The sequence below is a fragment of the Mytilus edulis genome, chromosome 5, assembly GCF_963676685.1.
Source record: "Mytilus edulis chromosome 5, xbMytEdul2.2, whole genome shotgun sequence".
NCBI lineage: Eukaryota > Metazoa > Mollusca > Bivalvia > Mytilida > Mytilidae > Mytilus > Mytilus edulis.
This window is the reverse complement of record NC_092348.1, coordinates 2,079,460-2,106,173: the sequence shown is the minus strand read 5'-3', so window position 1 is coordinate 2,106,173 and position 26,714 is coordinate 2,079,460. Positions and strand designations below refer to the sequence as shown.

At 32.2% G+C, this 26,714-nt stretch overlaps 1 protein-coding gene across 1 annotated transcript in view; it reads right to left on the bottom strand.

The window, feature by feature from the left end:
- Positions 1 to 25,805, bottom strand: part of LOC139522645 (uncharacterized) — a 62,231-nt gene extending 36,426 nt beyond the window's left edge. Inside the window, exons 1-9 of the mRNA XM_071316112.1 lie at positions 25,653 to 25,805; positions 19,400 to 19,587; positions 16,728 to 16,936; positions 16,001 to 16,115; positions 14,031 to 14,314; positions 12,380 to 12,494; positions 11,545 to 11,756; positions 8,393 to 8,507; positions 7,484 to 7,743 (exon numbers count right to left, since the gene is read on the bottom strand). Of these exons, the coding sequence (XP_071172213.1) occupies positions 7,484 to 7,743; positions 8,393 to 8,507; positions 11,545 to 11,756; positions 12,380 to 12,494; positions 14,031 to 14,314; positions 16,001 to 16,115; positions 16,728 to 16,936; positions 19,400 to 19,587 (1,498 nt within the window). The 5' untranslated portion in view covers positions 25,653 to 25,805. The remainder of the gene's footprint in view (positions 1 to 7,483; positions 7,744 to 8,392; positions 8,508 to 11,544; positions 11,757 to 12,379; positions 12,495 to 14,030; positions 14,315 to 16,000; positions 16,116 to 16,727; positions 16,937 to 19,399; positions 19,588 to 25,652) is intronic.
- Positions 25,806 to 26,714: the final 909 nt, after the last annotated feature.

Here is a 26,714-nt window from a genome sequence, read left to right as displayed (position 1 = left end):
TCAAACATTAACATAATTGAGACCCCTAAGTGTCAAACAAAATGGGAAAATGTGTATAGCGAGTATATAAATTGGGAAAAAATTTGGCTTAAACTAAGTAAAATGAATTTTTACTAGATAACATTTTTGTTCGCTTTGGGGATTCCGTATATCATCAGATTATCGGAATTCCAATGGGGAATAACTGTGCACCACTTATTGCGGACCTCTTTTTGTATTGTTATGAGTTACAATTTATGACAAAAATAAGCAAAGACCCATCAAAACAACATCTGATAAACAAATTTAATAATACTTTTAGATATTTGGATGATATTTTGGCTCTCAATAATGACGACTTCAGTATGTATATTAATGAAATTTATCCCGCTGAACATACTTTAAATAAAGCTAATACTAATAATGACCACTGCCCTTTCCTCGATCTTGATATCTATATCACTAACGGAAAGCTGAATACTAAAATTTATGATAAAAAGGATGATTTTTCATTTCCTATCGTTAATTATCCTTTTTTAGATGGTGACGTTCCCTTGTCACCATCTTACGGTGTTTATATATCTCAACTTGTACGATTCGCTCGTGTTTGTAACAATGTTTTAGATTTTAACGAGAGAAATTTATGTATTACTGAAAAATTATTACACCAGGGTTTTCGATATCACAAACTAGTCAAAACTTTTACTAAATTTTATCATCGGTATAAAGACATAATTCGTAAATATAGCTCAACATGCAGACTTTTTATACGTTCAGGTATTTCACATCCAATTTTTTATGGAAATATTCTTTATAAAGCACAAAGGTGTCAGTATTTACCCCAGAAACTTACAAAACCTTTAAATAGACTGATTAAGAAGGGATATAATTACGATACTGTTGTCAAGTCATTAAAGATTGCATATTTTGGCGTTAATATTGAGTCACTGATAAGGTCTTTGCGTCGGAACTAAAGACATTTATTCTAAAAACAGTTGTTGGCATGACACGGGTTATGTTCTTCTCATATATATGCTATGATGGTATGATACTAAACTCCTAACGGGAAGGATTGTGCCTGATGTTCATATGATGAAATCATAATCTTTCAGTCAGTTTAATTGAAGTCTGGAGCTGGCATGTCAGTTAACTGCTAGTAGTCTGTTGTTATTTATGTATTATTGTCATTTTGTTTATTTTCCTTGGTTACATCTTTTGACATCAGACTCGGACTTCTCTTGAACTGAATTTTAATGTGCGTATTGTTATGCGTTTATTTTTCTACATTGTTTAGAGGTATAGGGGGAGGATTGAGATCTCACAAACATGTTTAACCCCGCCGCATTTTTGCGCCTGTCCCAAGTCAGGAGCATCTGGCCTTTGTTAGTCTTGTATTATTTTTATATTAGTTTCTTGTGTACAATTTGGAAATTAGTATGGCGTTCATTATCACTGAACTAGTATATATTTGTTTAAGGGCCAGCTGAAGGACGCCTCCGGGTGCGGGAATTTCTAGCTACATTGAAGACCTGTTGGTGACCTTCTGCTGTTGTTTTTTATTTGGTCGGGTTGTTGTCTCTTTGACACATTCCCCATTTCCATTCTCAATTTTATTAATAGAAAAGTTAAAGAATATCAATGGAAATGTATACACAGGATTATATATACAGAAAAAAGACTGAAAATAATGCGCATGTCAAATGTAAAATGTCACTTATGTGATGAAATCAATAATATTGAAACTCTTGAGCATTTATTTTATCAATGTAACAATGTTAAACCATTGATAGAAACGGTTGTTAGAAATTTACAACTTTGTAACTTTATAAACGACGAGGTTCTCGTTGAAAAAGATGTTTTATTAGGAATTTGTACAGAGAATTCGAGTAATTTCATTGTTAATGCAATATTACATTTATTTCAAATGGGTTATTTGGAAAATACGTAAAAAAAGCAAATTCGATAAAATTAAATTGAATGTGCAGTCTATACAGGTTATGCTAAAAATGCACATGAAAAACGAATTAAATTTTTCTGCTACGCTCGGATATAAAGTATATATGCAAAACGAAAATTAAACTCTTCATCGAAAAAATTTAGGAAGATGTACTTAGTTCTACTGCTCTAAACGAAAGGTGTGTTTGATTTCATATATACTTATCTTATTGTATATTGTGTATAAAGTAGTGAACACTATGTTATTATGACAGAAAGAAAAAACAATATCCTTTATTAAGTCTTTCCACTTTTCTGTGGAAAGACTTACTGTTTTTCTTCTGATTATTATTTTTTTTTTTTTTTCTTCCGCCAAATTTTGTTCTTGCGATAAATGTTTGTTTCGCAATATGTCGCTTAGATATTTCTGATATGGTATCGTATAGTTTATGCGCTTTTGAATTTCACCCTGCTAAGGTGAACTATTTTCTTTGTAAGAGTTATCTCCCTATTAACTGTTTATCATCTGTGTGCATCTCCATCGTAACAAAAAAAGATAGCGACAAAATTCCTTTTACAAATTATTCGTTACATCCTCAGTAATTTTTGGCTCATTTTGATCGAAGCGATTCGATGACATTTTATAGGAGTTATCTACCTTTACAAAATAAATTTGTCGGTATGTTTTTTTAACCCATAAACAGTTAACCGTATAACCCTGGAATGTTTTTATTTGAGGCCCCTAGGTCCTAACTTAGAAAATGAGGTCAAGGTCAAAGGTCAAGGTCAAGTTCTCAATTGTGACTTTTGCTTGTTTTTGCATTTTTTCTGACACTTTGAAAGATCCATATTAAAGAACAAGTTCAAAATGTCAGCTTTATAGTAATGAAGATATGCTACATTTAGTCTTATACAATTAAATGGCATCTTATAGGAGTTGTTGCCCCTGAAATGTCTTGATATGAGGTTATTTGATTATAACTTCAATTAAGTTCATTATACAGACATTTGACCTCATACAAAAGGTTAAGTGACAAATGACCTTGAAAAATGGCTACCGGAAGTGAACTTTAGAAAACCGGAAGTAGCTTTTTTTGCAATTTTTTCACCTAAAAGTACCCAGAATCCATATATTTTGTCATATAGATACATAAAAAAGATAACTGAAGACTAAAAATGACTTCCAACAAACTGGAAGTGGCCAATTATCTCCCATTCTACATACAAAAGTATATAGAAACTATATATTTTTGGAATCAGTGTGAAAGAAGCTATCATATGAGACAGGATGTGGCATTCATTTTACCGGAAGTAGCATATTATTTCCCTTATATCACTCAAAAAGATAATTAAACCATCATTTATCGCATCAGTATGAAGAAATTACCTTCTTATCCAAATTTCTTTGTTGTGGAAAGACTTTCAATTGTTCTCTGAACAATTGGTTTTTAATTGTAATTATTATTTGAATCTATGTCTGTGCATATTAGTTACATAAGTAAATTACCACATATATTATCCTTCGTAATACATTTGTACTCACCAAATGTGCTTTATCCTTTTTTATAATCCATATATATATATATATTAAAGAATCATTTTAAATTCTGTTCATTCACATCAAAATTCTTCAAGTCAAACAATAACTTATTTTCGCAATCAAATTTTAAAGTATTTCCAGTTTAAATCAACACATGTTTTGTTCAGTGAACCGGATATATGATAGTGATGTTATACAGGGAAAACGATAGTATTACATTTTCCCAGCATTAGGTAGGCCTTTTGTGTACCCAAGACAGGTGAAGGAAGTCAACTTATGAGCGCTGTGATTGGATGTAAGGGTACAATATATTTGTTATTTATCTATGAATAACTGCAGTTTGTATATTTACAATATAAATTTTAAAACCTATTGAAATATTTTCTAGAGAATTATTCGAAAAGGCTTCCAAAATTTCATAAATTTGGTGCAAAATGACGGTGGGCATGGATAACATAAACCAGCTCCGTTGGAAATTGGTCATGATACTATTTGGCTTCAATTTCAAGAATGCAGTAATAAAGTACAAACACCACACATAACTGTTTTATCCAAGTTTTTATTATAAAAACTGGTAAATTTAGAAAATGTTAGTATTGTCGCCTATGGCAGAATAGATAGTACCGTTTTTCCTATACTCAAGATAGCAAGGGAAATCAAAATCAATCAAACATCAGTCATATTATACTATTTTTAGCATTTGATAAGAACATTTGATTTTTATCACAAAGAATAGAAATTTTTATCTGAGGACAGTACAGTGTTGAGAATAGTGCTGAGTCATCATAATAAGTCAAATTGATTGGTACTGATATAAAACTTTATTCTAGGATGTCAATATTAACTATATTGTATAAACTGCACCAAACTATTGTTCTTTTGTATTTGTTTTCACCTTTCGCAATGATTAATTCAATTTGAAAACCCAGAATTTAAGTCGCGACATATATTTTTAACTGAAATATTTGCCTTTTTAGCTGTGTTATTCCCTAAATGTATAAATTGAGTATTTCCCTTGACACAATCTATTAAAATTGGATATTGTCTGGTTAAGTTTGTACTGTTTATATAGTAAGACAGTATTTGGTCATGCTAGAAACATTTTCACTGTTAGAATTGTTCATCTAAGAAAAAAAGAGGCCCACTTGAGGCTAAATTTAGATAGAATTTATACTCTCCTGTGTAAAGAATTGCTCACATTGTTGGCAATTCATGCAGCAAATATTTCAATAGTGCTTCATTTTGTAGTTTCTATCTTTTATCATATCAGGCATATACAATTTGTTATTTTGTACTGTTTGAAAGGACTTTTGTTGGGATTTAATACTCCCAAGGGACATAATTCAGCTTTTTCATAGATTAATACAGGCAACAAAGGCAACTTTACAGCTGAGTATTTTGCAGATTTAATGTTTCAAGTGTCTAATATCCTTGTTTTTATCATCTCAAGACAGAATGATGGAATTTATAACCAGCTCTGAAATTTTGAACCACAATATGGCATATACTAAAACATGGAATGGAGATTAGTATGAAAAATCTTCAATGTATGCTTATGTTGTAAATCTCGGATAAAATGTATACAAATTGAATGGAATTGTCATTTTTATTTGTTTAATAGGAAATGTTTATCATTATTCTTAAATAAGATAAGATATAGTTGGATACAGGTTGTTTGTTTAGCCTTATCTGAAAGAAGTAGAGAAAGAGGTAAATCAGCATGTAGGGGTGGGGACATCAAATTATCCATGTTTCTTTAAGTAATGAGGACATACAAGTATTAATTATAGTCAAGGTTTCCACAATAACCCAGTATTGCATTGATGGTGTCATAAGAATTCTTTATAGCTTTGTGTCACAGTATAGGGAAAACGGTAGTATTACATTTTCCCAGCATTAGGTTGGCCTTTTGTGTACCCAAGACAGGTGAAGGAAGTCAACTTATGAGCGCTGTGATTGGATGTAAGGGTACAATATATTTTTTATTTATCTATGAATAACTGCAGTTTGTATATTTACAATATAAATTTTAAAACCTATTGAAATATTTTCTAGAGAATTATTCGAAAAGGCTTCCAAAATTTCATAAATTTGGTGCAAAATGACGGTGGGCATGGATAACATAAACCAGCTCCGTTGGAAATTGGTCATGATACTATTTGGCTTCAATTTCAAGAATGCAGTAATAAAGTACAAACACCACACATAACTGTTTTATCCAAGTTTTTATTATAAAAACTGGTAAATTTAGAAAATGTTAGTATTGTCGCCTATGGCAGAATAAATAGTAACGTTTTCCCTACAGTGATCCTATCAGGTGGGAAAATCAATTGTAATGGTTATTTAAATATAATTATGTATGTAAAACTATTGTATAAACTCATTTGATATTTTCCCTGGTCAAGTGAGGATGTTAAAAAACAGGGGCCCCTAAGTATGCATCCTGGGCTACTTAGGTATTTATATAACAGGAAATGATTGCATAAAATATTTGTTATCGTTAAAAAAAAAAAAAATTAGCAAAGCCCATACCGCATAGTCAGTTATAAAAGGCCCAGTTGTGACAATATATAACATATTTATAAAAGGCCCAGTTGTGACAATATATAACAATTCAAACGAGAAAACAAAAGGCTATATTTAAATAAAAAAAATGAACGAAAAACAAATGTGTAACACATATTAGTAAACAAACCACAAACGCTAAATTACAGGCTCCTGAATTGGGACAGGCACATACATAAATAATGTGGCGTAGTTAAACATGTTAACAGGATCCCAACCCTCCCCTAACCTGGGACCTAGGTATACCTGCAATTATAACATAAAAACGAACTATAAAAATCAGTTGAAAAAGGCTGAACTCATCAGATGGACAAAAATACAAGTGGAGTTTGGGTATGCAGTTTAGGTATTCAATTAAATGATGGGAAATCCAGTTCTTTGGTTGGATATTAGATTGTTGGTTTTCCCGTTTGAATTGTTTTACACTAGTTATGTTAGGGCCTTCTATAGCTTGTTGTTCGGTGTGAGCCAATGCTCCGTGTTGAAGGTCGTACATTGACCTATAATGGTTTACCTTTTTATAAATTGTTGGCACTCACACCATATCTTTATCTATAGAACAAATTTTAATTCAAATGAATTAATCTTATATGGTGAAAGACTCTGCTTACAGGTAATATCAAAGTGTAGTAGAAATGTATATTTATTTAGCTAACCAAAGGACAAATGTAGTTTAAGGTATAATACGGTATGACCAAGTTGATTCAAAGTGTTCTCTGTAGCTGACCATGGTGTCAAAATAACACACATAAAACTCATCTTTATTTTAAAAGAGAATCAAGAGAATAGGTAGTTACATTTGTCTAAAAAATTGCTTAATGTCAGTATATTAACTGAAAAATGATCGTCCTTTGTATCCTCTGTATAAAATATAATAAGTAATCTTTAAATAAAAGATAGATGGAAAAGAAGCAAACTTATATCCAATAATGGCAGACCAACATATTAAAATTGATACCTTTGGTATGTAAAACTAAGTAAGTCAGATTCACAAATGCTAAAATCTATCAATTTAAAACAAGAATATTTCCAGAGAACACGGATGCCCTACTCGCACTTTCTCAGTCATATGTGAAATTTGGGTCAAGAATCTTCATTTGAAAGATAATATCATAGGTAACATGTGCACGTAGTTTCATGTTGATTGGGCCCTATCTTCATCGAGAACTACCTTGACTGAAACGGACACTATCATTTTCTATATTTGGTTAACAGTACAATCGGGGTCAAAACTTTTAATTTGAAAGATCATATCATAGAAAATATGTTTACTAAGTTTCAAGTTGATTGGACTTCAATTGCATAACAAACTACCTTGCCCAAAACTTTTTGCCCGAAGATTGACAGAAAAACGGATGGATGGTCCACAAACAAACAGATGAAATGATGCACAGACCTGAAAACATAATGTCCTTAAGTGGGACATACAAAAAGTATTACTAGCTATATATAGTGAATACATACCACACATTCCACAATAATGTTGACAATTTCTCCTTGCCCATGCATCATATGGTGGCTGACATACATAATGGCCAAAATTCGCACAGTTTTCTACGACATCAGTACATCCAGGGTGAAGATCTGTTGTTGTTATGATGGGAGTAGGTGTTACAACACCTGGGGCTACTGTTGTTGGAGGTCTACATTGCAGTCTCTTACAACACTGTCCAGATACAGGTATAAGTTCACAACGAGCAGGAAGTCTGGTGAACTCTGGACATCTGAATTATTAAGACATAAAAGTGTCAGGGTAAGTCAAAAGATAATACAACCGACTGGAAAAAGGGCTGGAAATCATGGATATCACTGGAAAAGCATTGTTTGTTAGCACCGCAATGTAACGATTGCAGTGGAACCAATTGGTAAACATTATTGACTTGGAGTTATCTTCCTATGTCCATTTTTAAGTTATATCTATTTTTTAACAGACAGATTCATAAACCATAATTGATCATGCACAACTTTCAATAAAATAGTTTTCTTGACTAGTAAGGTAAATACATCATTTCAAAACTTGAATAAATATTGAGAAGGAAATTTCAACTAATTGCTGAGCATGAAAAGAATCTAGAGTATTTTATTGTTGAGACAAGGCCTACAAATATAGATATCAAGCCCGTAACAATAGGGTTAGATATTCAACCCAAACAGAGGAATATATGATTGGGACAGATATTTACAATACGTCAGCTATAGTACACATTCCAACCAGTTCCTTTGGTAACCCCTTCTTTTCAATAAATTAAAAACTGAATAATTGACTTCTTTTCACAAAGTTCCTAGAAACAAATACCAATGACTTATTTAAAACCGTTCATTTTCGTTGGTTAAATTCTAATCAGGGGTAAACAATAAGATAACAATACTTACTGAGCAGTACACTGATATCGTCCTGTTTTACTGTCCACACATTTACAATGGAAATCACAACCATCGTCCCATTCATCACCAGCTTTGTATAATTGTCCTTTGTAGATACAACCCACTGTAAATGCACGAAAAAAAAGTAATTTAAATTAAATAATTTGGTTTCGATTGTCACTCCAATTATAAAAGATACAAGAGGGACAGTCATTCGCATGATAAAAATAAATTGACAAAGACATGGCCTAAAAAGAAAGGCAAACAGACAAATTAATGTACAAACGACACAACATATAAAACTCAAGAGTAAGGAACACAAACACGAACACGAACCCAACCAGTTTGATATCAAATTTTCCGGTAAGGTAAACAGATTCTGTTCCACAAATAAGAATTTGGTAGCTCAAATATCTGTCAATAGTTACGTCAAGTATAACAATCTAGTAGCTCAAACAACTGTTGATAGTAACTTCAATCAACTTAAATGATAAGAATAAAATTCACTCTAAAGTTGTTGAAAATATAATATACTACTTCCATTTTTAAATCTTTCAGATATACCCTATTTTGTTGAAGGAAATCATGAACGCTTTGAAAGAGGGACGAAAGATATCAAAGGGACGGTCACTCTCATAAATCTAAAACAAACTGACAACTCCATGGCTAAAAATGAAAAAGACAAAAAGACAAACAATATTACACATGCCACAACATAGAAATAGCGTTATATGAAGAACCGTAGTATCATAGTCATAAATCGATTAAGCAATGAAATATTTGGGTCCCAAACCAAAATCGAGGGTAAAACATCAACAATAGTATATGCAAATGAAACGTCTTGTTAAAAACATTACAAAGACTGCCTCATAGGAGCAAAATTATTCTGATTTCCCCCTTTTTGTTAAGGCTAAAAAAATATCCGTTCTTCTTTGTAAATAACTTAAAGTGTATGCCATATAACCTAGAATAAAACAACATTTGGCCTCAAAGACTTTTGATAAAGTTATAGAACTAATAATGCAGGCCCGGTCGGGAACAGCATACCAGAAAGTAGTAAATAATTTATCTAAAGCACAATTCTTCCTATGCATAGCTGTATCTTTTTCAACGGGTGAAGTATTTTTGTAGTTTTCGTAAAAAATGAAAGCTTGGGTCCTTGGAATAACTGTAGAACCCTTATGAAAGTTTTTTTTTATCTGAATGAAGGGTAAGGAATTATAGAAAAAGGGTACATTTGTTCTGCTGTTCAGGTCAGAAGTATTAGTTTGGTACTATGAAACTTCCAGGAATCCATGCGGTCTAATATGCAATACAAGGTATGTTGAATTTTTCAATACAAGTTCCTAGAAGGTAAAGATCTTACAAGAAATGATTGCCACTTTTTTATTTTAACTTAAGACAAAGTATCAATTCATGCTTGAAATTACGGAATTCATTATAGAAAGCAATTGGACTATGCATTAGTAGTTGTATACCTGAAATGAGCTTAAAAAATTTAAGAAGAACAATAAATATGTCTTGGATATAGTTAAATCATGACATAACGCTGGTTTCGCCGATTTAATTTGGTGTTTCTGTTGCTTTGTTGTTTTTTCTGTTATAGTTGCTGTTTTTAACTCGGTTTATGTTTATGACCTGGATTTGTTTTCTTTTTGTCAATTCATAACTATTAAACAGCAGTATACTACTATTGCTTTTGTTTAAGGTAGTTTCAATCATCTTCATTAAAATTATATTGGCTTAAATTTAAGAAAAAAATTGTTTGACCCTTTAATAAAATATTAGAAAACAACAAAAGAATAGAATCACATATTCAATCGGAAAAATATCATTTGATTAACATGTAGCAGATTAACATTCCCTTTACAATACAACATGAACAAAATTTTCAGCTTTTTATTACAGAACTATCTTTCTGTTGTGTTTTGTAAAAAGTACAATCACAAAAAACCTAATATAGAGGAAAATTCAATCGAAAAGTCCCTTATAAAATGGCAAAATCAAATGACAAAACACATCAAACGAATAGATAACAACTCTTAAATTCCTGACTTGGCTCCGACATTTCCAAAAGTATAAAATGTTATATTGAACCTGGTTTTAGAGCGCTAAATCTCTCACTTGTATGACAGTCCCATTTAACTCCGTTATATCTAAAACGATGCGTAAACAAAATAGACATAATAATATCGGTACAGCAGTCATTACTGAGTTACAGTTACAAAACAAACAATCATTTACAAAAAAGCACTAAAGCATCTATCAATTTAAAAAAACAAATGCATTGCTTCTCGTGTCTGATGTCAGAAAACGTAATTGTCACATAGAAAAAAAATTTGTCGTTCAATGTTAAATAAAAAAAATATTATAATTTTACATTGGAAATTGTGGTATACAGGGTTAAAAAATCAAAAGATATGTTAAAATCAATTTCAGAAATAGACCGAGATTTGAAATTTTCCAGAAGTTCATTAGAATTTTTACAAATACAGATGTGATTAATACCATTACGAGAGTAAAAGAATTTTGTCGATTGTCTTTAGTATTTTACAATTTATAATAGAACAGTTAAATAATGCCATATAATAGAACAATGACATAATGACGGGATCTTTTGAAGTACAGATTCACGTAATAAGAAAGAAAAAAAAGTTGCGTATACAAAACACACCTGCAAAATTGAACAAATAATACAAACACATTGACGGGATGTATCAGTACGGAGCCACGTCAAATGGATAGCACAGAAAACAAACTAAACCGTAAAAGTGGTATTAAGAATATAACAATGAACAATATAACACTTTGTAAAGATGAAGAACAACGCCAAGACGCAGAATCTATACATCAAGACCATCATGTATTATTTGTCAAGATATTGGTACCTTCCGATGAACTTTTCCAGAAAAAATAAATACGTTATTTGACATACCCCTGGTTCATCACCTTTTTGCTCAGATACTGGTGACATTGTACAAAGTCTCAGTAGGAGCTTCAAACTCTTGTAAAATCCCAAATGCAGGTGAAGTTGGTATATTGCTACTAAGTACCACCTTAAATGCTGGACAAAACCAACAAAAGAAACAAGTTCAATAAACTATAATTAAATCTGACTTTATCTCCAACGATCTGTATAATTTTGAAAAAGAAAGTCTTACATCCATCAACACTGGTGGTGTTGACTCCTGGTTTATAGGATACTCCAGGTCTAAATCCTGAGAATCCACCAGTATATGAACCAACAACTGGGAATTGAGCATTAGGCTTCACTATTGATCCATCTATGGTGGTACATTGAATTGTTTTACAACATTTACCCGGTACAGTTGTTGTGAAACACTGTCGGGGTAAGTTATTGTATGTTGGACACCTGATGAAATAAAACAGAAATGTGTTGAAAAACATTGACAATTTGTTTTTTTCAATCTTTGTAGTCAAACCGCGGAAAAAAAACAAATATAGTCTCAAGACTATAACCACTGCCCTCTGATATTCATTTGATGTATGAAGTTTGTTGCATATAAACAGGATAATGTTAAGTCGTTGTTCTCCTCTTATATAATGCGTTTCTGTCGGTTTTAGTTTGTTACCCCGATTTTGTTTTTTTGTCCATAGATTGACGAGGTTTGAACAGCAGTATACTACTGTTGCTTTTATTTGCATACTAGTTCAGTGATAATGGACGACATACCTAACTCCGAATTATACCAAAGAAACTAAAATGAAAAAAAATGACAATGAAGTAACAATGATTCAAAACGATATTTTTCTGTTTTGAAGAAACAATCGAACAATCGGAATATAACACACTGCCGACCTTACAATTTTATCAGTCAAGACCAACAAGTTTTGATAAGTTTGATTCTGAAATTTGAAATTAAGGTATGAAAGAGTATTTTCCCTATACATTTGAAGGACTATTGTAATGATCAAAATGTTAAGAGTTTCTTTAGTGTTTGAATAATCCTTTGAAACCTTCATTGAAACACTTACTGTGGTTTACATTCATAATATCCAGTGGATCCATCTACGCAGGTACAAGTAAAATCACAGTCAATATCCCAGGATTCTCCCTTGTTGTATACCTTGTTCTTATATACACACTGATCTGTTAATATAATAATAGTTATCAAAGGTAATAAAACAATGAATAATTTACAGAGGTTCATGAAAAGTCACAGTTATTATCCCAGGACTCTTGCTAGTTGTATATATTGTTCTTGTATATACACTGATCTGTTAATATAATAACACAATAAATAATTTACAGAGGTACATCCCAGGACTCTTGCTAGTTGTATATATTGTTCTTATATATACACTGACCTGTAAATATAATACCTTAACAAGTAAACTCTAGTGCTCCCTTGTTGTATAGTCTGTCATTACAAACACACTGATTTATAAATAGAATACTAAGGTACATTACCTAAAGTTGTCATTTATCTGTTTGAAACAGATGTGTAAATAATTAAAATGTCTTTTGTTTTTGAACAATTGACAGGTCTTTTCTTTTGTAACGTAAAATACATGTTCTAATAGACGTAGAATGTATTGAAAAGTTCAAGGTCAACCTTAAAAAGCTTTAAAACATACTGAAAATCCTTTCAAATAAGGTCAAAAACACATAATTTGCTATATGGGACATGAATTTGACCTTTTACCTTTTGACCTTTGTCAAGGTCATTAGTCCCAAATGTCATTGCTGAAGACCCCTTGGGTCTAGGACCTTTGGTCATATAGCAAAAGCTGATTTTGCCTTTTCAGAAACCTAAAACAAGAGTTATGTTCCTTACAGAAAGGTCAAATCTCTTCGGTCAAAATGTAACAAAGTTGTGCATTAATGACCCAAACACTTTCCACTATACAACACTTCTGAAAGTATTAAGGTTGCTGATATTATCCGCTAACAAGGTGCTAGGTCAAAGATCAAGGTCAACATACACATTTGACCTTGAGGTATTTTCAAAGTCGCATGAATTGATGATGAATGGTGAAGATCCTAGGTGTCTACAACTCAAGGTTTCTGAGTTTTGGTGGCAAACCGACACCGGTTAATTTTAATAGAGGCATAGCCCTACCAATGAGTCGTTGAATCTGTTCGATCCAAATGTAATGAAGAACCAGGGTCTGGTCCTGAACAAATTTCACCCTACGTTTTTTTTTCTACCTATTACGGTTACGGTGTTGGAACGATAACAAGTTTTTTGGGTTTCTTAGGGACTACTGCGAACCGACAAAATATTTCGACTCACAGGGCGAGTTCCGGATAGGTATTCATGACACCGATACAAAGTGTGAACATGAAAGCGACACGTGTTACGGTTAAGGCTGCTAACTTCGTCAAAGTTTGGCGGAAAAAGAATAATAATAATTATAATAATAATAATAAAACAGAAGAAATACAGTAAGGTCTTTCCCTTTTGAAAAAGGAAAGACCTTAATAATATAGAACAAAATAAGCAAAAGCCCGCCCATGGTCACAAACAATCTGTACATAAAATATCAAAATATAGAATAAGAAACCTGCTTGATGTACACGTTTTTCTTGTACAACAAAGTATAGGTTAAGAAATGGTCAGAGTATTCGTCTTCGGTTCCTTTTTTTTTTGTATTTATATACGGATATACTACATTAACTTACTACTGATTGCAGTGATTTGATTTGGTTTGATGGGGTATCCTCCTCCTGGGATTCCACTAGTTGTGTTTTGTGAGGGGTTGGGACTGATTTGAATAATTTGTATAAGACTTGTTGGAGCTGGTGTTGGTAGCGAGCCTATTTTAGTTGGTAATGACGTTGGCACAAGCTCAGGAACTGGGTCCATGGTACCAAATCCTGGTATATCACAACTTATAACTGGACAACATTGTCCTGGTACCATGTTCTTTTTACAGTATGATGGTAATGCTGGGTAAGCTGGACACCTAAAATAGTTATATCGAAGAAGGATAACAAAATATAAAAGGCAAATTTAAAGACCATACCATAATCATTGAGACAAATTCAACCGCTTTAAATCATGGTTGGTTTGACATGGTTTGATAACTAGCAAAAAGGTAATATTACAAAAATATTGAGCTCTGAGGAAATTTCAATACGGAAAGTCCCTAGTCAAATGGTAAAATCAAAGGATAAAATACATCAAACGAATGGACAACAACTGTCATATTCCTGACTTGGTACAGCCATTTTCAAATGTAGAAAATGGTGGATTGAACTTGACAGTTATAGTTCCAGTCATTGGAAAAAAACTCTCTGAAACTAAAATCATCAAGATGCTTGATTTTTTTTTATTGAAATCATATTTATTACGTTTGGAGGACGTGTTTTTTAACAGACTGTCGGCATTACAATGGGAACAAACTGTGCCCCTCTACTTGCCGATTTATTTCTTTATTATTATGAGGCTGACTTCATGCAGTAACTTCTTAGGAAGAAAGATAAGAAGTTAGCAATATCCTTTAACTCTACTTTCCGCTATGTAGATGATGTTCTTTCACTAAATAATTCAAAATTTGGTGACTGTGGAACGCATCTATGTCATTGAACTAGAGATAAAGGATACTACATATACAGTTAGGTTGGCTTCATATCTTGACTTACATCTAGATATTGACTATGAGGGTCGGTTGAAAACAAAACTTTACGACAAAAGAGATGATTTCAGCTTTCCAATTGTGAACTTTCCATTTCTAAGTAGCAACATTCCAGCAGAACCTGCATACGGGGTATATATCTCCCAATTGATACAATATTCTCGTGCTTGCATTTCCTATCATGATTTTCTTAATAGAGGGTTGCTGCTCACAAGGAAGCTATTAAACCAAGAGTTTCAAATGGTGAAGTTGAAATCATCCCTTCGTAAATTTTACGGACGCCATCACGAATTGGTTGACCGTTATGGAATAACAGTTTCATAAATGATATCGGATATGTTCCTCACGTTGTAACTACAATCCCCTTCCCTTTCATGAATGTAACCTACCGAATTAGACTATTTATCAATTTTGATATCAAATAAGCAATACGACGGGTGCCACATGTGGAGCAGGATCTGCTTACCTTTCCGGAGCACCTGAGATCACCCCTAGTTTTTGGTGGGGTTCGTATTGTTTATTCTTTGGTTTTCTATGTTGTATCATGTGTACTGTTGTTTGTCTGTTTGTCTTTTTCATGTTCACCCATGACGTTTTCAGTTTGTTTTAGATGTATGTGTTTGACTGTCCCTTTGGTATCTTTCGTCCCTCTTTCATTGGAGATTCATCATTACTTATTGACTTACGTTAGATTGTTTACCATAGTAATGATGACACTGGTGACACAAATTGAACCTATTCACATTGTTCGATTTGAGGTTTACTTGACATAAATATTTTAATAATATTTTGTATGCCGTACATAAGGACTTTTGAAAAAAACTAAAAGAAAACCAAATTTTGAAAATAAACTAAAAAAAAAAAACAACCTCTTAAGACAAAGTTTAGGAATAAACATGTAACTAGTCAAATCTAACTACATAACACAGAATTTTAGGAAGCATTGGAAGTAAATACTCTCAGTCCCTCTTTTGGTCATTTAGGTAGTTCAAACATAAACATATACAATCTCACTTAGATATACATCTGTACAGCCCCTTAGGTCCGTTCAAACAGGTACACACATTATTACACCCATCATTCCAAGAGGCTCCCTGCTTGTAAACCTTGTTCTTGTATAAGCAGGTATCTGAAAGACAAATTACAAGTCTTGGTTTAAAATTTCAAATACACTAAGCTGTGATATTCTGAAAATGTGTTTCTCATTTATATCGAAGTAAACATATTGCAAGGTATTATTATAAACACACGCTATTTGAAAAAAGACACTTTTATACTTATGACTTTTTATGTATGCAGGCACCAGGTTGACAGACACCCAAACAATTGACTTCTTGAATACTTCTCTGAAATCTTACAACAATGTCTATGATTATACGTTCCTTGTAAAATCTACAGAATTTGTAATGTAGCTCTTTTTATAAAGATATGAATAGCTAAATTTGAATAAAGTCAAAAATTTGGATTTTATATTATGTTTCGCTCTTACAAATCGTTTCCTAACTATTTAAATAATCATAAATACCATTGAACACAAACTCCGCGATTTCAGTCGTTACAGTAGCAAGTATGTGAATTTGCAAACACAAATCATGTAGCTTTATTTACTGTGTTTTTTTGTAATAAATCGCAGATTGACTAAAATATTCTCTTAATGGTGTTTAATTTTTCTGATCACCACTACATATATATAAAGAAATATTATAAAAACATAACAGTTTATAAACTTTGCTACTAGTACCCTGTAAAGCATTATGCTTATGACGGGATCCATAGAATATAGTATGTGTTCCTATTGGAACCAGATTAAACTTGTTTAGTGGAATGGTTCCTGTGAATTTGTTTCCAGTGATTGGAATATAGGTGCCACAGTCTGGAATCTGACAACAGGAATCTGTTGGGTCTGGTTTTAATGTACAAATTGATGGCAAACTGGAGTAGGCTTTACATCTGTCAATAAACAAACATAATATGGTCTTCATAATCATAAAGATGTCAGAAAGTTATTAAGAGAGTAAGTTTTACATCTGTCTATATACAAACATAACATGGTCTTCATAAAGATGTCAGAAAGTTATTAAGAGAGTAAGCTTTACATCTGTCAATATACAAACATAACATGGTCTACATAAAGATGTCAGAAAGTTATTAAGAGAGTAAGCTTTACATCTGTCAATATAAAAACATAACATGGTCTTCCTAAAGATGTCAGATAGTTATTGTTCAACATGTTCAAGGTCAACGACTTAAAATAAATGATATCGAACTTTACATCTGTCAATATACAAACATAACATGGTCCTCATAAAGATGTCAGAAAGTTATTGTTCAAAGTCAACGACTCAATATAGATGAAGTCGAACGTCCAATACTAGGGTACTTTTCTAGTAAGGTGATTGAATGTATCATGTATTCTCTGTATTAACTTACAACAACCTAGGAAACTTTAAAAGCTATCAAATGCATACCTCAATGTGGGATTAAATATATTTGTTTCCATTTGTTATGTTTTTGATAAAACAATTATAAAAGAATAAGGTTTACAAGGAATGAAAGACGGATACAATACAACAGTCTGACATAATGCAATATAGGTAAATACTAGCCTTACATATAATATTACTGGAAGAGAAAAAAAAAGAGGGACGAAAGATACCAAAGGGACAGTCAAACTCATAATTCTAATGATATTTGTATGTAACATTTTTTTTCATTGGCTAAAAGTTGCCGTCAAATCCACAGTTGACCAGGCGTAATTAAGGATGAACCCGCCATTTTGAATTGTTGAATCAACAAATGTTCGATTACTACTATATAATCGAAAATAAAACAACACCTACCTCGAATTCGCCGTTTTAATGTAATTTTGCCCGAATTTGAATCGTACTGGTAACGTAATAATCTCCAGTTTGTAAGTTTTCATTTGTATGACGTTACGTTTAGCCATGACGTCTTTGCGCCAAAATCATTCATGAAGTTTCGCGGATTGTTTTTTATTTGTCAAATTTAGATCTTTTTTCAAGTTGTATCGTAATATTTCTTTTTTGTAATGCATTAGAATCGGAATAACCGTACTGTATTCTTTAGTTTTCTATGTTGTGTCATGTGTACTATTGTTTTTCTGTTTGTCTTTTAAAACGGAGATTTGCGACCGTCAAATCAAAATTGACGGAGGCAACTCTTTAACTACAGTACTGTTATTCCTTAAATCTAAAACAAACTGACAACGCCATGGCTAAAAATGAAAAAGACAAACAGAAAAACAATAGTACACATGACACAACATAGAAAACTAAGGAATAAACAACACGAATCCCACCAAAAAATGTAAATGTGATTTAAGCTTGAACATCATATATATGAATAATTGCTGCTTACGAATTTACCTTGTTACAGTTATAAAGTTGGTGGGTGATCGTTAAAGTCACAGGTAAATTAACATGACAGTTTACATGCTTTATAGTTGAACAAATACTGTAAATATCTTTGTATTAACAGGTATTAGCACATTTGATTTTACCTTCTGGTACCTTTGTGAAAATAAATGTGAGGATTTTTTAAAGTCACAGGTAAAATCGAATGAAAGTTTACCTTATAATACAGTTAAGGTTTATGTACCCTTCTGTAGCCATTTTTGTACGAATTTTTTAAACATCAATTGTATCAAAACTACAGATATAACGAATAATAGAGACAGGCCATTTTGAACATATACTAGGGGGAAACTTGATGCAAAGCATTATTATTTACTGTTGCATTGCATTTAATAGAAAAGGAGCACTTTATGGCAAATAAACCAAGATTTTTATAGAAAATCCACAGCCTTTAATACAGAGATTTTTGTTATAAAATTTGAAACATAGATTACTCACTTGCTTTTCTATGATGTGCTAGTGTTTGTTTTTTACAAAAAGTTCTAACAAACCTGTAAATTCCAAAATCCCTCGTGCAGAGTAACTAAATTCGAGCGCACCCTAAAAGGTGTACTTGATTTGGTCCATATTTTTATTTGTTCTAACCAATAACTACATTAATAAACTTGTTTTAAGGAAATCAATGCTAGCACTGCATGTAATAATCCTATATCTATCGGTCATCAAATTGCCAAATATGATAAAACAAGGATAAAGGCTGTGGATTTTCTATAAAATTTCCATATGTTTAGCATTGAAACAACACAAGGGTACATAATCCTTAAAGATAGAAGTTGACATGAAGGACTTTAAATTTAAATTGTTGCACAGTTATTCTCATGATGGATTCAGCTGTACAGTTATGGAGATAGGTTTGATGACTTTAAGATTCACACTTTTCATCGTTTATTATACATTTTGCCTTTTTTTCTTGTTTTTCTATTATAGACGTTTGTTATAGTATTTTAACATTCACCTGTATAATCACATTATACTTTACCTTGCTGAACAGTTATACAGGTAATTCCAAAAAAGTGTGGCGGACGCATTGAAAGTATTAAACGTGTTGTTTTCATTTTTTCTTATAGAAGTTGGTATAGGTATCTTCATATTCACATATATAATTACAAGCATCGTAACAGTGAGAACCATTAGAGTGCTGTTAACCATCAATGTAGACACATACATCTGTAATAGTTATATAATAAGGCACATAACTTATGTCAATTCAGTAAGTAACAACCATACAAAAACTATATTATTTCTGTGGTGGTATAAAATGAAGACGGCATTTTAAATTTTTCAGCTCTTTATTTTATAGGTAATCAAACACTTTCAGTCAAAGAAAGGCTGAAAAAAACCAATCGAAAACGAAAAGCAAACAACACAGTCTATAAAACAATCCACAAAAAAAGAATGTTTCTGATATTAGATGCAGATCTGGATTAACATCGGTCACCTGCTCTGTATTGCTTATTAGTTGTTAAATATAAACTACAGTAGTATGCAGCTGTTCGAAAGTCACAAATCGATTGAGAGAAAACAAATCCATGTTACACATTTAAAATGAGGTTAACACATCAACTATAAGGGGAAAACAACGAAGCAACAGAAACACTAAAGTGAGTAAAATAAAATAACAAACAAAGCAAAACACAAAGACACGAACTATAAAATAACAACTGTCATTTTCCTGACTTGGGACAGGACAATTAAAGAAGAAAAATGTTTAGTTGAACCTGGTTAAGCGGCTAGCCAAACCTCGCGCTTGTATGACAATGTTAAATATAACACTCAACGATAACAACACATGGCAATACAAATAAATGCAAAAAAATGACGGACAGAGAAATACACAAATTAAAATTATAATAGGACATTTCGACATGCTTAAAGTTATCACGAGGCTTATAACTTATTAAACCATACGTGCGTTTCGTCTACATACAACCCACTAGTGAAACTTAGATTTAATAAGTAAATAAAGCCAAACAAGTACAATGTTGCAGAGTACTAATGACACAAATTTCAAAAAAATGTGCCAAATACGGCTAAAGTTATTTATGGCTTGGATAAGAAAATCCTTATTACTTAGAAGAAAAAATACTTTTGCAAACAGTAAATCTGTAAAAAATAATATATAATTAATGTTCATTTAACAATATTCGATAAGAATTACAAAAACAGCATCATAACTAAATACATTATTGTTGGATAACAAATACTCCTGAGACGTCATATGTAATTCGAAATTATACTCATCAAAACAGTCACATTTTGGAACAGTTCAGGTTCGGTAATTAAAGAAAAGACCACGTTAATGGCAAACAACAATTTAAGACTTGGTAAAATTGTCCTTAGTTAGTTTAGACAGACACACATTGTATGGATCAACCAATTCGTTATAGTGTGCATAGAATTTACGGAGTGTTACTTCTAATTGTTCCTCTTCGTAATTATTCAGAGAAGTTTCTACGTAAGGAGCAAACTCCTGTATATGAATATGAAAAAAAGAAAATGTGGTATGATTGCCAATGAAACAACTCTGCACAAGAGACCAATATGACACAGAAACTAACAACTATAGCTCACCGTACGGCCTTCAACAACAGCAAAGCCTTTACCGCATAGTCAGTTATAAAAGGCCCCGAATGACAATGTAAATCAATTCAAACGAGAAAGTAACGACAACCACTGAATTACAGGCTCCTGCCTTTATGTGGCGGGATTAAACATGTTAGCGGGATCCCAACCCTCCCCTTACTTTGGACAGTGGTATAACAGTGCAACATAAGAACGACCTATACAAATCAGTTGAAAAAAGCTGAACTCATCAGATGGACAAAACAAAACAAGTGGAGATGGCCGGGTACTTGTACATCCTAACAACAAAAATACACTAGGTACAGATCTGAGAGTACTTGCAGTTAACTGACAGCTAGTTCAAAGCCACTAACAACTAATAAAACAATCATGCATCTAAGACTATATAGTTTCTTTAAATTTATAGTGTGAACATAAACGAGCGATTTGGTGATAAGTTTAATTCCATGATGGCAGAATCAACTTTAAGTTAGTGATTACGGGATTATGGTAACGACAATTGATATAATTGATTGTTATCACTTCTTCTATCAGTTCGGAGTAATCTAGAACTTGATGATTTATATGAATTCAAACGCCAATGACAAGCCCGCAAATAGTCGGATATTAATCAGAGTTTGATATGTTTATTTGTACATGTTTCTATTTAAAAAAAACTTTTATTTGAGTTGTACATAATTATTTAAAAGCAAATATTAGGTTAGCGTACAATCATTTTTAAACATTTTATATGGAACGCAACAGCTGTCTTATGTGGAACTCTGATATTACTTTATGTTGTTTTGTCTTTACTTAATATGGTTTTGACATTACGAAATGATGTTTTAATATTACTCAATATGAAATAGTCATTACTTAATGATATTTCGATATCACACGATATGGTTTCGTTTTGACTTGATATAGTTTTGTCATTACTCGATGTGGTTTCACCTATTTTTTAATATGGTTGTGTCATTAGTCAATGTGGTTTTTATATAACTTGATGTGTATGTGACTTCGCGTCGTGTAGTTGTTTCATTACATGATGTGGTTTTGTTATTTCGTAATGATGATTTGTCTATTTTTTTATATGATTTTAACATTACGTAATGATGATTCAAAATTTGACGAGTTTACACGTCTTGATGTGTTTGTTACATCATTTGATGTGGTCTTGTCATTCTTTGATGTGGTTATCAAATTACTTGATGAGGTAAAACTACGTGACCAATTCGGAAAAACCTGTTCTTTTTTAGATAGATGTCCATGTTGTATGTGTCTTGAACGATCTAACTATTAGTGTTGAAATTAAAGTTCGGGTTACTGTTTGAGGTAAACTTTGAGTTAGTTTTCTAATCCAATTCATGCTTAGAATTAAAGTTCTAGTGAGCATTGAGTTTCGAGTTGGACTTCGAGTTTGAGTCATATTTAAAAGCAGAAACTTTGAACTTGAGTCATATTTAAAAGCAGAAACTTTGAATTTGAGTCACTTCTTGAGGTAGAGTTTGAGTAATATTCGAATTTAAGTCTCATTTAGATTAAATAAGATTTCGAGTTGAAATTCGAGCTATTTTATATATCTTTTTGAGTTCGTTATTAAGTTTTCTATCGCGGAACAAGGGCTTTTGCTCTTGCTTCCGTATAGAGGGCTCCGGGATATATGCGTACTTAAAAAATGTTGCAGTATACATAACGCAACATAGAGTTTAAATGAAGTGGGTGTAAGAAATCATATATAGGCAGCCGTACACTCCGTTTAGCTACAAAAGACAACCATGCACTATGTGAAAAAAAAATCTATTTTTTAACAGATTTCAATATGTAGTTTGTTTAATGTGCTTTTAATGGGTATCGCCAAAGTTTGAGTTCAGATTAAAGTAGTTCAGATATATTTGGTATGAAAAAGGGGAACGGCAGACAACAATTAAAAATTAAATCCTAAAAAATTTACAGTATTCCGGACATAATTGGGATAATTTGTAATTTGATCCTCAAAGAGAAGCAGTATTATAATAAATTTGTAAAATAGTCCACGGAACGCTGTGTCTCGCCTGACATTGCTGCTTTCAGTGTGAAAAGGTAATGTTGATCGGCTGTGCATTAATCGGTAAAACAAATATAAAAAAAAATGTTTTTCTGTAGATGTTTTTTCTTGATATACAATGTATATTAATAAACTCCTATACAACTTTGAAAACACGGCATGGAGGTAATAAATTGATCATGTCAAAACAATTTTATTCTGTTTTATTTAACTTAAACAAAACTGCATGGTTTTCAACAATGAGCAAAACCCTTACCCCACAGTTAGCTATAAAAGGTCCCGAAATGACGCCACTTTCGACGACGTTGTCAGGCTCGACACAATTAAAAAACTAATAATGTTTTGTTAACAAATGAGACACTTCAAATCAATAAAAATTTAAGTCACAGGGGAATCGAGGGACCGGTCCGGACTAAGCGACAAAGCATCAATCCGATAAAATAAGAATTTTCCGAATTTTTTTAGCGTTAGTGAACATTTGAACATATATACGAATATCAATCTTTTACTTTTTACCTCGCCCTTATTGAAAAATAAACGTTTTAGAATATCTGTTTCACATGTGACGACGAACATGTTCAAGTTGTCGTAACCATAATTTCTTCATCTTTTTTCTCGAATGTGAACCAAATCACTCCGTTTGTAATTTCGCGAATAACACGACGGGTGCCACACGTTGAATGTCCTTACCATTATGGGGAACCCGATATCGCCCCGATGGATTTTAATTACCCAGTCATGCCGATCTATTGAGTCAGCCAATTGAAACTGTTTTTAAGCCACCGCAACTGAAAGTTAGGGGCATAGTGTTTAACCTCTGTCCGTCCGTCCGTCTTTCTGTCCCATTATGGGTATATAGTTATTTCGCATAATTCCTCCAACAGTTTGAATCCTAGGAATTTTCTTATTTTTTTCTGTTTGTACATATATTGAAGGTGTGCTGCATGTGTGTTATTAATATAAGCCCTTTTTGGAGAAAGTTGAACTTTGTCATTTTTGGGAAATTTTCTTTCATAAGTAATGCGTACTAAGATAACTGCTCCTACAGTTTGAATGCTAGGAATTTATCACTCTGCTAGCTGTTTGTATATGTATTGAAGGTGTGCATGTGGTCAGGGTTTTTTCATTTTTTATTATTTTTCCTTCTTTTGGGATAAAAATTGAACTTTGTCCTTTTTGGGGTTAAATGAGTGGAATGCCGGAGCATCACTTTGTCCAGTTTACATTTTTTCTCGTGTTGTGCTGTTACACTCCGATGTTCGCTCACATACATGTTAAACTCCAAAACGTGCACTTTCTTTGTGTACCTGCACCAAATCAGGAGCATATAGTTCAATTGTTGTCGTTGTATACATATGTGTCATATTTGGTTTTTTTTTGTAAAATATACCGTTAGTTTTTTCGTTTGATTTTTTTCACATAGTGCATGGTGGCCTTTTGTAGCTGACTATACGGAGTGTTGAAGGCTCTACGGTTGCCTATATATGAATTCTTACATCCACTACATTTAACCCTGGTGGGTAGTTGTCTAATGGGCCATCACACCACATCTAACTTTATTTCAAATGTTGCGTTTTGCATACTGCAGCATTGTTAATTTAGTACGCATATCCCGGGACCCTCTTTTCAGAAGCACGAGCAAACGCCCTTTTTCCGCGATAGAAAATTTAATTACGAAACTCAAAAGACACATAAAATATCTCGAATTTCAAATCTAAATCTTGATTAATCTAAATGAGACTTAAATTTGAATCTTATTCAAACTCTATCTTAAGAAATGACTCATATTCAAAGTTGTAACTATAACTCTGCCTTTAAATGTGACTCAAACTCAAAGTCCAACTTGAAACTCAATGCTAACTAGAACTTTAATTCAAAGCATGACTTGAATTCGAAAACTAGCTCAAAATTTAACTCAAGCAGTAACCCGAACTTTAATTTCATCACTAATTTAATGGATGGCCACACGCATTCATGGCACAAAGAACATGAAAATCTATCTAAAAATAGAACAGGTTTTTCCAAATAGGTCACGTGGTTGTACCTCATCAAGTAATGGGATAACCAAATCAAAGAATGACAGGACCACATCAAAGAATGACAAGACCACATCAAATAATGAAACAAACACATCAAGTAGTGTAACATCGTCAAATTTTGAATCATCATTACGTAATGTTAAAATCATATAAAGAATAGATAAATCATCATTACGAAATAACAAAACCACATCATGTAATGAAACAACTACATTACGTTAAGTCACATACACATCAAGTAAGATAATACCACATTGACTAATGACACAACCATATTAAATTATGGTGAAACCACACAGAGTAATGACCAAACCATATTGAGTAATGACAAAACTATATCAAGTCAATACGAAACCATGTCGTGTAATATCGAAATAGTATTATGATATTTCCATATTGAGTTATATTAAAACATCATTATGTAACGTCAAAACCATATTAAGTAATGACAAAATATTTTTAAGTAATAATAGAACAACATTAAGTAATAATAGAACAACGTAAAGTAATATCAGAGTTCCACATAAGACAGTTGTGGCGTTCTATAATTTTAGATTTAAGAATGATAATGATACACAACTTACCTTCTGTTTTCGGCAGATTGTTCCCTGTAGTTACTAATAAGATATCAAGTAATAAAAAGAATCCTTCGAAAGATTAAGCCAATAATGAAACTAGTTATTCAATAGAAGAAGTATATAAAGAGTTCGTGAGGTCTAATTCCTTTTGTACTTGCTTATCATTCAGGGAGAGAACCATACATATTAGGTCATTTAAAGATATCACCGAAATAAGATTTCCGAAGATAGAAATAATGTTTTATCCACTACCAACGTACTGTAAATTACTTTCACAAAGCATTTGAACTTTTCAGTTCGTTGTGTATATTTCCCTTATCCTGGCCTGAAACAATTATATTGTCCACCTACACAAGTTCAACAGTTCATTTAGCCAGATAAGAAACTGGACAGTAAAAGGTCATATATATGGAACTGGAAAATGCGATATTTTTTCAGTCATATTCAGCGGTTAACATAAAAGATCTTCCCAAAAGCATGAATTTAAATACATTTATTGACTCTTATTCAGGGTAAGGTCTTATAATTGCATTCAAATCAGCGTAAAATTTCTTTTCATTTATCGATTAAAAAATACCTCCCTCCTAAAAACGCTGGTTGTATAAGAGATTAATATTGTTAAACACGTGGATTGATCATGTCCAATTTATAACCAATACAAGTAGAGCTTCAATAAAAACACTTTGCGATACATTGAACGGTATCTCATCATAATGATTTTGAAATTCTAAAATAAAAACAGTGCTTTCCAGAACAAATATTTGCCCTTTACAGGAAGAGATAATGTAAAAATAAAAAAATAAAATTGACCGAACCACTGTACTGCACTAAATCTTTATGATCATCATTTTCCTAACAACTAGTAAAAATACATGTGCTTTAGATGAGTCAACATTACCTATTTCCACTTTCACCCTGAGAAAGTGATATAAGTCATATTTGTGTATGTCAGATTCAAGTAATTGGTCGATTAAAATCAATATTTTCTCATTTGCTTTTTATTTTCCTCGTTTTTACTGTTGTGTTGTGTGATAATTACGTACATCAAATACCCTTGTGTTAGTTGAT